The following is a 15,106-nucleotide window of genomic DNA, read 5'->3' as shown; positions in this document are numbered from 1 at the left end:
GTTTCCTTTCTTAAATACAACCTTAGCTTTTAACCAATCTGATAGAACCTTGCATTTCTTCCAACAGTTATTTATTAATTTTAAGAATCTGTGATGTAAATATTCTCAGCCATATTTCCAAAGCTCTGTATTTATGCCATCTAATCTGGTTGATTTTCTATTTTTTTGAAACCTTCTTTTAGTTCATCCAGTTTTATTGATTCTATATCAAAACTGTTTTCTTCATTATTATTTTCTGTTATTAAATTTGGGTCATATCATAAATTCTTATAATGTTCTATCCATTGTTTCTCTTCTAAATCTGTTCCAAGAATCTTTGGTGAGCTTTCTGTACTGTCAGGGCCGCATTTAAAACTTTGGTAGCCCTAGGCACAACATCATTATGAGGCCTCAAAAATAAGCATTTTTTTAGTATATGGAAAATAAAAGTCAACATTTCCATAATAACTCATTTTAATAACACAATACTACATTGGTGTACATATTTTTGCATTTTAAAAAAAGTATAAAATAAATCAGTTCAAATTTAAATAAAAAAATTAATAACTAAAAGTTTTTTTTTTTTCTGGCTTTGGTTTTAGCAAATATATCTATAAAGTCATCATAATTAAATCCATTACATCTGATTCAATGCATAATAACGACAGGTCACTTGTTTTATTTTGGTGCAAGTTGCTTCTTAAATAATTTTTTATTCGTTTCAACACTGAAAATCAATATTCAGCACTTGCATTTTTGAAATAGGTAGTAACGTAGAAACAATTTAAAAATATTTTTAAATTGTTTCTACAATTTAAAAATATTTTTTAAATTGTAGAACCTTAGAAGGAAAAGTAAACCTTAACCCATCGTTTATGAAGTAGTACATATTTTTAATTGACGAATTGTCTTCCTTTATCATTATTGAAAATTGCTTAACTTCATCAGTACATTTTTCTGGATCAATATCAGTTCCATGAGTTTGTATAATTTTATTAATACTTGTCTTGATCTATATCTTTCATCAAAAAAATGTCAAACATATCTAATATGTCGAAATAGCTTTTTGTTCTTTCATTAATTTCCAAAATTAGCTTATCGCAAATGACATTAAAAGTGTTCACAGTGAAATTTTCTTTCCTATGTGATATAATCTCATTGCTAGATTGTGAAACTTCATCACTCTCTTTTTTTTTTTCTTTTTGTCTTTTAAATCTTTTCTTTTCATCTTTAAATTTTGTCTCATCTGTTAATAAATTTGCTTCATTTACAGCAGCAAAACTATTTCTTATATCTAAAATAAAACCAACTAAAGACTATAACAAATTATTAGCTAAAAACAAATCCATATCGGGATCTTGTAGAGATTTACTAGTAGCATGTATTTGTTGTAAAATTTTGTCCCATACAACTGTTAAAATTGCTGTTTCTGGTTTGTCAAAATGTTTAGCCAATGATGAGCTCTCTAATTTAGAAATAGGTTTTTCATGAGGAGAAATGGATAATTCAAGTAATGCGTCTTTAATTTGTTTATATCCACGTTTCAAAGCCAATATAGCGTCAGCTCTTGTGGACCACCTCGTTTTACTTAGTCTCTTAACTGTTAAAGATTGATTTTTTTTTTCTAAATGTTTAAGGAGTATACCCCCATCTTCTTGTTGAAGATGAAAAGTAATTATATACATTTTGAATAAAACAAAAATATTGCACTGCTTCCGGACAAGATTCCGCAGCATGGTTGCCAGTTAAATTTAAGGAATGACTAGAGCACGGTATATAATGTGCAGAGGGACTATGTTTTTTCAGCCTAGCTTGTAAACCTGTATAGATATCTTTTTTATATTTGGCAGTGTTATCATAGCTTTGCCCTCTGCACATTCTTATATCTAAAGATAATTCTTCTAATTTTTTTAACACTACCTCTTCTAAACATAAGGAATTATGTTGTGTAATACTGATGAACCCCGATAAATGTTTCTCTAATGTCAGAATTTGTGGCAACATACCTAAATATCATAGCTAATTGCTCATTATGGGCAATGAGCAATTAGCTATGATAGTTGAATATGGCGTTGAATCGAGTATTATTGCAAAATAAGCAGCTTCCTTAATTTCTGATATTAATATTTCTCTTGTTTTTCTTAACTATTAATGCTATGAATTCATCACAAGTGTAGTAAGAAAGATAATTTGATCTGCCAGAACCACAGTTGGTGTACATTTTCATGTGATGTTTTAAAAAAATCATCAAATTCACTTAATGTAAACACAATGAACAATTTCCACATGAATCAGAGAAAATATCATTTGTATTTCCTCTAAATGCTAGCCTTAGTTTACTCAGTAACTTAATGGTAGCTATTATTCTTTTTAAAACCTCTTTCAATAATTTTCTTCAGTTGTATTTGTTTGATCAATTCGACTATTAACAGAACTTGATTTTCTTTTGAGATATGTGCACATCTATCGTATATGCTCAGTAGAATGCTTGCGATCACATAAGGTTCATGTTATATTTCCCCAGTCATTAAAATCCCTCATTAAGCTATTATTTGACACTTAGAAAACAATTTACAAACAAAGCAGTAAATTGCTTTGCTGGTTTCTGAAAAAATTAGCCACTCTCGTTTCTCTTTTGTTCCATTGACCTTTTTAAAGTAAAAATGTGATTCATTTATATTTCTGATATATATTCTATTGTGTTCTGTGTATTCCTTTTTTAAATTTTCGATTTTACAAACATTCTGAGGCATATTTATTAAAATATCCTCGATAAACTGTACATTAATAGGAAGTGGCCACACTGCTATATCGGTAGGATAAGAGATAGTTTGCTTGCTGGTAAGTACATTCGATTGAAAATTTTCTTCAGAATCCTCTTGATTTGTTTCATTTACTTCTTTCTTTCCTTCTATGTTTTCCACAATATTTTGATGTTCTTCATTTTCACTTTCATCTCCTCCTGATAATGAAACCAATGTTTCGTTTTCATTCCAAGAAGTGTGAAGTACAACTTCAGTTTTATGAAATTCTTCATTTTCAGAATGCAAGAAAGACAATTGTCTCCCCTTTTGATAATTTATCTGTTTTTCATTTTTTCTGAGTCATTTTCTTTTACTAGCTCCAGATTCAAATTTTCTTGGAATCATTATGTGTATTAATCTATCAAAAGCGAAATAAATATTTATTAAATCCAAAATAAACATATAAAATAAACAATTACGTTAAAAGCTAAAAAAATACAAAAATAGAAACAGTAGTATCTATTTTGTTAAAATAAACGAGTAACAGTAAAATAAGAATAATAAATTAATTGAAAAATATATTCTTACCGACAACTACTTTAACCATATAATTAGGTATATACACTTGTGTACAGTATACTGCTTTACAAATACTAGCCAAATAACGGTAACTAAACCATCAGTTTAATTACCGTTATTTGGAATTTCCTTTACTGATCTACGATTTTTGGTACATAATTTATTTGTCTCTTCCCAAAAATGAAAAAAGAATTTCACATGTATACAATAAATATTAATATTAAAAAAATCTTGGTGATATTAAACCAGCAACGTTGTAAGTCATTTTATATAAATAAATGACACTTATATCGATAGATTATAAATAATTATGAAACTTCTACGATACTTTATATTTAATATTAAATTTTCTAAATAGTTTAAAATATTTTAATGTAATTCTAAATACAGTCAAAACCCCGACTTACGCGAATCCGGAGTTATGTACGTATTCCTGTCCCGCTTCATGCCTCACCACTAGTCATATCTTTCTGGTGCCGGCCGCGTTCGCCAGTGTCGCACATGCTGTGAACAAGCACTGACGTGTTTAGTGCTGTCTCCATTCATACACAATTTTTATAGTCTACAAACCTTGCGATTATTTAATGTTATGTTCTTGATAAAAATTTTATCACATAAAAAATAATAATGTCATTCAAAAGAAGCAAGTCCGATTCTTCTACATCTAGAAAAGAAAAGAAAAACATTGACTTTGGAAACAAAACTCAACATTATTAAGGATTTTGAAGTGTAATGAAAATTTGTGAGCTAGCAAAGTAATTAGATCTACAGGAATCCACAGTAAGAACAATCATAAAAGAAAATTTTACAGATTTTGGAGGACATAGATTCTAACGAGGAATGAATTGTACCCATAAGGCAAGGAATAAAAAAATCATTAGTTTGCTATGAAAAAATTTTGCGTGACAAGAAAAAGACATTATGCCATCAGACGAATCTATTAGATTTTATGAAACCATCGACATCGAAATAACTTTCTTTTTTTATGTACGAAAAACTACAATTATGATTATATGTATTAAAAAATAGAGGTGTTTTTGTAAATTTTTGGTCCCAATTAACTAATATTTTGTATGTTTGTATTCAAAATTTTATACAGGAGGGGGAAATGACCTACCAACTCTTTGAGTGTTGACGTTAATTTCTTGGCTAGGTGATAATTAGAGCTATCTATTCCTTCAACTATTGGCCAAAGCGGAACATTTTGTGTACCGTAGGAACACCATATATTCTGGGAGAATGGACGTAATGAGATATAAGTTTTTTTAACAGTGTCTGACGGACTAAAGTAATTTCTCAGTTTTTTCCTTTATTCTGTTAGTTGGGTTATAGTTTACAAGCTGATAGGTGCTGTTATCGGAGACTAGTTGATTCATCTGATGGATGTAAGTTGATCTGTCAAGGACGACCGTCGCATTACCTTTGTCCGATTTTGTTATAATTATATCTTGATTAGCTTTTAATGACTTGATTGCTGCTAGTTCTGTTTTTGTAAGATTGCTATATAAGGTTTTCTTTTTATTCAGAACATTGCTGGTTTCTAAACGAATTTTATCAGCTAAGTTAATAAGAAGAGACAATGCCTCTTTCTATGTGGTATATAAAATCTAGTTTATTAACAGTTCCAAGTGCTACTGCAAAGTTAAGACTTTTATCAAGTAATGCAAGTTGACCATTATTTAAGGTGTGGCTTGATAAGTTGATCACATGACTATTGCTTGCAGGTTATTGGTTGCTCCTTGTCTCACTTGTTTGTTGTTCATTGTTGGAGTTGTTTACCGGAGAAGAGATATCCTGATTGGTTGGATTTGTATGATGGACATAAAAATTTCGCCGTTGTTTTAAAATATGAAATTTAGTCTTAAGTTTTTCTTTATTACTTTCTAGAATATATTTAGCCAAGTTGTCGGTGATTCTTTCAAACACATTCAAAATATCTGGATTCATATGACTAGAGATTTCGGATTGTAAATTTAAAACCTGATTTTGAGTTATTGCTAGATTTTTGTGGGCTTTTTGAATTTGCTCTCTAAGTATTGCTTTCTCTGTGCTGTCAGACACTGTTAAAAAACTTATACCCCATTGCGCCCTTTCTTCCAAAATCTATGGTTCCTAAAGTTAACAGACACAACGTTCTGCTTCGCCGATAGTTGAAGGAATCGACAGCCCTAATTATCACCTAGCCAAGAAATTAGCATCAACACTCAAGGAGTTGGTAGGTAATTTCCCCCTCCTATATAAAGAACACACAACACTTCATAAGCAAAATTAAAACATAACGCTCGGCAAAGATGATTCATTAGTCAGTTTTGACGTTTCTGCCCGTTTCACAAATGTCCCAATCAGTGACACAATTCTTCTCCAACAGAACAAATTTCCACCCAACATTACAGCCCTCTTTGTCCACATACTACATTCCAGTTACTTCATGTGCCGAAATAAATTTTACCTACAAAAAGAAGGTATGCCCATAGGCTCACCACTATCTTCCCCAACTTTTATATGGAAGCTTTTGAGCAAAGTGCTCTTGATTCCTTTACTCTAAAACCTACTGTGTGGCTTAGATGCGTTGACGATGTTATCTGGTTACATAGGCGACAAACTTTACACGCATTCCTTAGCCACCTGAACAAACAACATGAACACATACAATTTATTATTGAAATTGAAAATCAGAACTCGATCCCATTCCTGAATACACTGGTCACACGTCTTCCCTCGGGCAGTCTATCCTTCACGGTTTACCGCAAACCGACACATTGGCCAATATATACGTGCTAATTCATATCATCACGTGTCGCAAAAATTTGGAGTCGTTAACACCCTTAAAAACAGAGCTATAACAATTTGCTCAATGAACAAGCTCTTAAACAAGAATTAAAGATTATTAGCAACATATTTATAAATAATGGCTATAACAAAAATACTATTAACAAAGTTCTTCATCAAAAAAAAATATAGATTACATTAAAACCATAGCCATCCCATACATTAAAGGATTATCAGAAAAAAATCAATAGAATCCTACACCATTATAATCTTAATGCCACTTTTAAAACACCTATAAAATTAAAAAACATATTCAACTCCACTAAGGATTCTCTCCTCCCATTGGCACATCCTGAAGTTTATTGCATCTGTACATGTAACTTACCTTATATTGGTGAAACTGGATGTACAATCCCTATACATAAAAAAAAAAAAAAAAAAAAAAAAAAAAAAAAAACACAAAAGACACATTAAATATAACAACTTTGAAGCAGGCCTCTCAGATCACACTCTCAACATCCTACACCAAATTGATTGGAAAAGTACCTTCTCTTTACACCATACAAAAATTTGGTATGAAAGAAAATTTAAAGAAGCCTGGGAAATTCTGATTAACCACCCTAATCTCAACAATAATAGTGGCAAAAAAATTCCAAGAATTTGGATGGCACATATTCAGCCTACTTAGTTTCCAGCATACTTTATGACTGACTTTAATCAATTTTCAGCTTTTATTGGAAACTATTCCATACCAATTGGTTGAAATTTATTTGTATAATCAGATAGTTTTATATATATATATATATATATATATATATATATATATGAACATGTTGCTCTCCAGCCCAATTTAATTTTGTAACCTAATAGATAATAATAATAGTACTCTAGCTTTGATGTAGTAAAGGTGTTTTTTAAGCTCACCAGAGGTCGGCCAGTAATTGTTGTAATGGTTGGTCAGTAACTTCAGCAAACCATGTAGATTGTAGTGTTGCTTGTTTCTTGTGTATATGTGTGTGTATGCTCCACATGATGATCTTGATATGAAGATCGAAATGTCGAGGGTTTATTTTAGTTTATATTAAACTAAAGTTTTGTGCTAACACAGTAGTTGTCTCTATAATTTTTGATAATGTTTTCCGGTCACCGTGTAATTTGCATGAAAGAAAGGAATGTATTAATTCTTTTTCTCCTCATTCACGCTCACACACAAACAAAAAGAGTAAATCATTGAAGTCATCTTTAATCAAAACTGAATATGAATTTGAGTAATTGTAACATGAACCAAATACTTTTCCAGATTGTACTCTTTAATTATATCTGTTTATAATAATTAATGTTTATAATGGAGGTATCTGTTTATAATAATATTTTAATCTGTATTAGGCACACAATTAGTCTCATACTAATATTTTTCTTTTTTGCTTGAATAATGTTTTATTTTATTTTTTTTCTTCTGTTATTCTCATATAATTGGTATTTAATTTATTTCACAGCAAAATTGGGATTAATAGGATTAAGTAATACATTGGCAATAGAAGGAGCCAAATATGGGATACACTGCAATACTATTATTCCAATGGCAGCTTCACGTCTTACCCAGGATGTTTTACCTCCAGGTTAGTAAGTAACTAGTATATCAATAGATGGAAATGTCTTCCACTTCCAATACTCAGTCACTCATTATAGTAGTATGTTTTTGTCATTTTTTTTCTTTTCAGTAATATGTGGAACTTTTTTCTTCTTCTTTTGAAATAACATCTCCTCACCCAGTTGGGTTGCTTTAAGTATAGAAAGAGAGAAATGTTTCTAAAATCCATGCCCTTATGTATATCAGATAGATTAAATATAATTATGTTTTCTTGTCTTTCAGAGTTATTTGAACAATTGAAGCCAGATTATGTAAGTCCTGTTGTTGCATGGTTGTGCCATGAGACATGTTCTGATAATGGAGGTATATTTGAAGCTGCTGGAGGCTGGGTAGGCAAATGTAAGTTGTTTATTATATGTGTGTGTTTGTTGTGCAGGGGGGGCTACAGCAGTATTTCAGATTTGGCCCTTTCAGAACTTGCATTCTTTGGATATGTGGGACTATATCATATTGTTTTATTAAGTTTGAGCTGCTGGGTGGTATATGGAAGATCATTAAGAGTTCTCAAAGAAAAAATTATTTTTATTAAAATTTTAATTTTTAAATAAAGTGATAGCAGTGTAGTTTCTGATTTGTGTTGGATTTAGTTCATCTTAGTTTAGATATTTAGTAAAAAGTATAGAATACTGTATGATAATTAAAGATTTTTGTCATCCGTAATAATTACGAGTGGGGAGACTGAAAATTTCTGATAAACACCTAGAACAAAAATATTAAAGCCAGTGATATAACCACAATAAAGAACATATCTTAAAATCCTCTAACTTAAGTGTTTCAAATTGTAATAATTTGTCATATACTTATCAGAGGTTTGAAGAAACTCGAAAACACAGAGGTGAGGGCCACCATCAAGTTTTTCATTCTGCAAGAAAAGTCCGCAACTGAGATTCACCAAACTTTGTGTGAGACTTTACGAGACTGTGCCCCAGCATACCCAACAGTCAGATGGGTATCCAAGTTTAAAACTGGGTTTCCTGAAGTAGCAAATAATCCCAGGTCATGAAGACTTCAACAGCAATCACACCTGAAATGAACCATGAGGCTAGCCTAGTGGCTTTGCGTTTTGCAACTATATGCCTGGGAAAGGAGTGTCCTAGGTTTGATTCCCATCGACATGAGGAGCTTAAGAATCTTCCTCAGCCATAGCCAAGTTAGCCCGTCTTAGGCTTGGTTTTTTCCTCCAGTTTATCTGGGGTTTTTCATCCTGCAAGCAGGCAAACCGGCCCGTGGACACATGGATTACAGTCATGAATACTGACCCAACCATAGACCTGATTCATCAGCTGTGCTGGTTCCGGAGCCTGGATAAAATTTGGGGGGACTGAGATGGTGCCGTACATTCCTGTAAAGGGAACTCAGCCACTGTATCATCATACGATAATTAATTTAACACCTGAAACATCGATGCAGTGTATGCCATGATCTTCATGATAGACAAATACCAGCCAAAAACATTGCGAAGACTGGGGATATCCAGGGAACAAGATCTGGATATTCAGAGGCTCCCAGTGAAGTGCATCCCCAAATGTTTGAATGCCGACCAAAAAAGAGCATGTATTCTGTCATCTTACGAGAATTTTGGTGCAAAATAAGGTGCAAATTTTTTTGCTCATATTCTGACTTGATGAAATATGCCTTCATCACTATGACCAGAGACCAGACAAAGTCACTGGAGTGGAGACACAAAGGTTCTCCATGGCCAAAGAAGTTCTGAACCCAAAAGTCAGCAGGGAAGGTTCTTGTCATTGTCTTTTGGAATATGGATGGTGTAATTCTTACCAAGTATCTCAAAAACAGTGAAACAGTTGCAGCAGAGCAGTTTATTAAACAGCTCTGAAGGAATTGAAGGAGGTACTGAAGAAAAAATGGCATGGGAAACTGAGCAGAGGCATGTTGCTTTTGCAGGACAATGCACCTGCTCACACTGTTCAACAGACAACCCCCAACTTGGACTTCCAATGTCTGCTTCACCCACCATATTCTCCAGACCTGGCTCCATCTATTTCCTATTCCCAAATTTAAAGAAACACTGTGAAGAAACAAACTTTACCACAGATGAATTCATTTCTGCAGCTCAGGACTGGTTTGTGCAACAAGGGAAAGAATTTTTTCTCTAAGGATTGGAAATGATGCAGTGGCATTGTAACAAGTGTATAACACTTCGTGGGGAATATATAGAATAACTTTAAATTTTTCAGGAAATGACAACATATACATCATAATCGTCACATTTCTGACATGTACCCTCAAGGGGTGTGCAGAATATGATAGTACTACATGAAAAATTTACACCATTACTACCTTCCTACGTACAATTTTCCTCCAAATCAGTCTGTTACTTGTCAAGACTCCAACATTATCAGATCTTATATTTCTATCATCTAAGACACTTTGTACCGTATCAATCCACCTATATCTTGGTCTTCCTCTGGGTCGTTTTCCTGCCAACCAGGCAGAGAATACTTGTTTTGCTAATCTTTCTTCACCCGTTCTGTTTAAGTGACTGAGATTAGCTCTGCTAACGCATTCCTGGATGCTGACAATGTCAAGTTCTTTCCTAATATCCTCATTTTTAATATGATATTGCCATTGATGCCATCTGTTCACACCTGTAATCTTTCTCAGGACTCATATCTGCAGTTTCTAGTCTTTGGTCAAGTGTTTTACTTCTGACCCAGCTCTCAGATCCATAAGTTAAAACTGGTTTGAACACTGTCCTGTATACAGCCAATTTAGTGTTCCGACTAATTTCTCTCTTATTCCATATGAATTTATTCAGTTGACTTCCTACCATACCAGCTTTGTTGATTCTGCTGTCTATTTCCATATTTAATTTACCATCTTCACTAAAAATCGTGCCTAAGTAGCTGAAATGTTTTACTTTGTTCCACTAGGTTCTCCATTCACAACCCAGTTGACATTTTCAATGATTCTGCCTATTTTCAATGTCTTTGTCTTTTTATTGCTGACCTTCATTCCATATCTATTACAACAGTTATTCAATTTAGTCAGAGAATCTTGCAGACTTGTAGCGGATTTATTTAGAAGTATAACATCATCCGCATAAAGCAAAGAGCTGACATTAACATCTCCAATTTTGATATCATGTTTAATACCACTTTCCTTCATAATGCGATCCATATAAATAATGAATAACAGAGTGGGAAATGTACATCCTTGTCTCACACCAGATTTAACATTAAACCATCTTCCTGTACTTCCTTCAATTCTTACTGCTGACTTACAACTCAAATAAAGACTAAGTATTGCTTGATATAATGCCCCGTTGACAACATATAACTGTAGCGTATTGAATAGATTCTCTCTTGGCACCTTGTCATATGCCTTTTCCAAATCGACAAAACTTAAATACAGATCTTTGTTATATTCCCATGCTTTCTCAACTATTTGTCGTAAAGTGAAGATCGGATCCTGACAGCCTCTATTTGGCCTGAATCCAGCTTGTTCTTCACCAAGCTTTTCTTCCACAATTCTTCTCAACCGTTTCTCAAATATATTTGCATAGATCTTGCCAGGAACTACTCACTAGGGAAATACCTCTGTAATTCTCACATTCAGTTTTATTTCTCTTTTTATATATGGGTACTATGAGAGCTCTACTCCAATCATCGAGAATTCGTCCCTCTGTACAGGCTTTCTGAACTATGCAGTGCAGCCACTGTAATACTTTTATACTACCATACTTCAGCATTTTTGGTCGAATATAATCTACTCCTGCTGCCTTTCCACATTTCAAGCCTTTGAAGTATTTTTCTACTTCAAGTATGGATATATATTCCTGACTGCATGTGTGGTCAGTGTTTTTTACCACTGTGCTATCACTGCTTGTTTCATTTAGCAGTTTTTCAAAGTAATTACTCCATATTTCAAGGATATCCTTTTCTCCCGTTTTTATGTCACCTTTATCATCTCTAACTCCTTTTACAGCAATTTCTCCATTCCTTTTCTCAATTCCTAAGCTTCTTCAACAACCTCCAGAATATTTTGCCACCTTGATATTTATTTTCTATATTCTTCCCAAAGTCCTCCCATGACTTTTATTTAGCTAGTTTTACACAGTGTTTAGCATTCTTGCATTTGTCTCTGTATTCTCTAAGAGCACATGCTGACTTATTTGACAGGAACTTTTGATATGCTTTCTTCTTTTCCTTCACTGCCTCTTTAACTTCCTGTGTCCACCAGGCAGTTCTGATTTTTCTATCCTTGCAGATACCTCACCACATGCATCTCTGCCTGAATCAATCAGGGTTTTCTTCAAGGTTTGCCACTGAATCTTCAAGGTTTGCTTCCTGTTCTCAAACTCTTTCATCTTTTCTTCAATAATCTTTGTGTATTTTAGGCTACAGTTCATATCTGAGAGCTGCTCAACTTTTATTCGCTTTAAAACTTTCTTACATGTTATTTTTTTCAATACAAAATTCAATTTTATCGTGCTCAAGACTAAATAATGATCACTTCCAATTTCACATGCTCTGTACACTCTGGATTCCTGTACCAGGGAGAAAACATCACTATCGACAATAACACAGTCAATGCGACTTTTCTTATTCCTTGCTTCTTCTCTCCATGTGAATTTGTGCACATTTTTATGTTGGAACATGGTATTAATAATAACCTGAGCATAAATCCAACAGGTATTTGCCATTATTATTAGCTTTGCCCTTATCTCCGAATTTTCCCAAAATATTTGTATGTCTCCCAATCATTTCCTACTCTGCTATTTAGATTCCCAACAAGGACCAACTTTTCCTTTTTCATTGTGTCAGTTGCTTTTTCTAAGGCATCAAAAAATTCCTCCATTTCTACCTTAGTAGAACCTTCTGTTGGGACTATAGACGCAAATAAGTCACATTGTCCAATTCCCCCTTTCTGATATTAGCCCACATCACTCTACTTTAGACTGCCTGCCATTCAAGAAGATTAGCTCGTATTTTGTGCTGAATACTATGACTACTCCTTCTTTTCCTTGATTGTCATTTTCTGAATAAAACACTTTGTATTTATTGCCCAGAAAAATTTCGCCAGTTTTTGTCTTTTTTGTTTCAGTTACCCATATTATGTTGATCTGGTACTTATCTAATTCTTCAGCTAGCTCCATTTCTTTGCCATTCAGGCTTCTTATGTTGATAGTACCAATCTTTAACTCTGGTGATGTCGAGTTGGGTTTGTGCTTTCAGATTTGTTCCAGTAGCTGACTTTTCGCTGTCCGCCATGATTCCCTGGCGAAAACAACGAGGGCCTTGTTTAACAGGGTGACACTCCAGCTGGCATGAAATTTTGTCATGTTGTACCATCATTTTTTATTTTGGTTTAACCAATAAGAATACAATTTGGTCAGCTAAAACCCAAATTGCCAGCCCTCGTTCGTTCAGTATCCAAGTAGATACCCAACTGGGTGCACCACAAGAAGGTGAGGACTGGACATTAGGTCAGAAGCCCTGGTCTGTTCTCCGCATTCCTTTAAAGGCTATGTGGAGGTCTCCTCTCAGTTACACAGCTTTGACCCTTAAGCACCCCGACAATATATACTAAAATATTAATTAAAAAACTTTAATCAATACCTTCCTATATTTCGGCAATTTTATGTTAACATCTTCTGGAATATGCAAATTATTATATGAGCACACAAGCACTAATAACGAGCAAGTGAGGCTGAAGAAGGCAACTGGCAATCCTAAAGGTGTCCCCTAGTAGCCGCAATAATCTGCCTCAAATTTAGGAAGCTTACATCCTTAGAACATCAGCCAAACAGCCAAGACCACCCAATTTAACCTTCTAGGGTGATTTGCTTAATAATATATTGTTGAAGTTAAGATTAGAATTTTGAGGAATAGAGAACTCTCATAGCAAAATACATTAATTCAGGATCGTACTTGTGTGCTTAGATTTCAGTATAGATATCTGAAACCACTGGCATCCTATTTTCACAAAAGACACAATCAGTGAGTAAGATATAATAAAAAAAATATTCTACAATACACACAAAATATATACACACATATAACATATAATGTATTTTTTTCATCATCATCAAATTCCTGCCATGTACCCTCAAGGGGTATACAGGATATGATAGAACTACATGAAAAAAATTACATCATTACTAGCTTCCTATCTACAATTTTCCTCCAAATCAGTCTGTTACTTGTCAAGACTCCAACATTATCAGATCTTATATTTCTATCATCTAAGACACTTTGTACCGTATCAATCCACCTATATCTTGGTCTTCTTCTGGGTCGTTTTCCTGCCAACCGGCAGAGAATACTTGTTTTGCTAATCTTTCCTCGCCCATTCTGTTTAAGTGACTGAGATTAGCTCTGCTAATGCATTCCTGGATGCTGACAATGTCAAGTTCTTTCCTAATATCCTCATTTTTAATATGATATTGCCATTGATGCCATCTGTTCACACCTGTAATCTTTCTCAGCACTCTCATATCTGCAGTTTCTAGTCTTTGGTCAAGTGTTTTACTTCTGACCCAGCTCTCAGATCCATAAGTTAAAACTGGTTTAAACACTGTCTTGTATACACCTAATTTAGTGTTCTGACTAATTTCTCCCTTATTCCATATGATTTATTCAATTGACTTTCTACCATACCGGCTTTGTTGATTCTGTGTCTATTTCCATATTTAATTTACCATCTTCACTAAAAATCGTGCCTAAATAGCTGAAATGTTTTACTTGTTCTATAAGTTCTCAATTCACATGCGATTGATATTTTCAATGTTTCCGACTATGTTCATTGTCTTTTTAATGCTGACCTTCATTCCATATCTATTACAACAGTTATTCAGTTTAGTCAGGGAATCTTGCAGACTTGTAGCGGTTTTATTTAGAAGTATAACATCGTCCACATAAAGCAAAGAGCTGACATTAAAATCTCCAATTCTGATATCATGTTTAATACCACTTTCCTTCATAATGTGATCCATATAGATAATGAATAACAGAGGGTATAATGTACATCCTTGTCTCACGCTAGATTTAACATTTAACCATCTTCCTGTACTTCCTTCAATTCTAACTGCTGACTTACAACTCAAATAAAGGAAAAGGCATATGGCACCTTGTCATATGCCTTTTCCAAATCAACAAAACTTAAATACAAAACTCTGTTATATTCCCATGCTTTCTCAACTATTTGTTGTAAAGTGAAGATCTGATCCTGACAGCCTCTATTTGGCCTGAATCCAGCTTGTTCTTCACCAAGCTTTTCTTCCACAATTCCTCTCAACCGTTTCTCAAATATACTTGCATAAATCTTGCCAGGAACACTCAGTAGGGATATACCTTTTTAATTCTCACTTTCATTCTGTTTTATTTCCCTTTTTTATATATGGGTACTTTGAGAGCTCTAC

General features: G+C 33.6%; 1 protein-coding gene across 2 annotated transcripts in view; it reads left to right on the top strand.

Moving 5' to 3' along the window:
* Mfe2 (peroxisomal Multifunctional enzyme type 2) overlaps nucleotides 1-15,106 on the top strand; it is a 668,623-nt gene that overhangs the window by 166,605 nt on the left and 486,912 nt on the right. For both annotated transcript variants that reach the window (XM_090390952.1, XM_090390951.1), the window contains exons 8-9: nucleotides 7,568-7,690; nucleotides 7,945-8,061. In XM_090390952.1, the coding sequence (XP_090247078.1) occupies nucleotides 7,568-7,690; nucleotides 7,945-8,061 (240 nt within the window). The remainder of the gene's footprint in view (nucleotides 1-7,567; nucleotides 7,691-7,944; nucleotides 8,062-15,106) is intronic.

The sequence above is a fragment of the Typopeltis vanoorti genome, chromosome 3 (assembly GCF_054136105.1).
Source record: "Typopeltis vanoorti isolate ZY-2024b chromosome 3, IOZ_Tvanoo_1.0, whole genome shotgun sequence".
NCBI lineage: Eukaryota > Metazoa > Arthropoda > Arachnida > Uropygi > Thelyphonidae > Typopeltis > Typopeltis vanoorti.
Note: the sequence above shows the minus strand (reverse complement) of the source record. Positions and strands in the feature narration are given on the sequence as shown.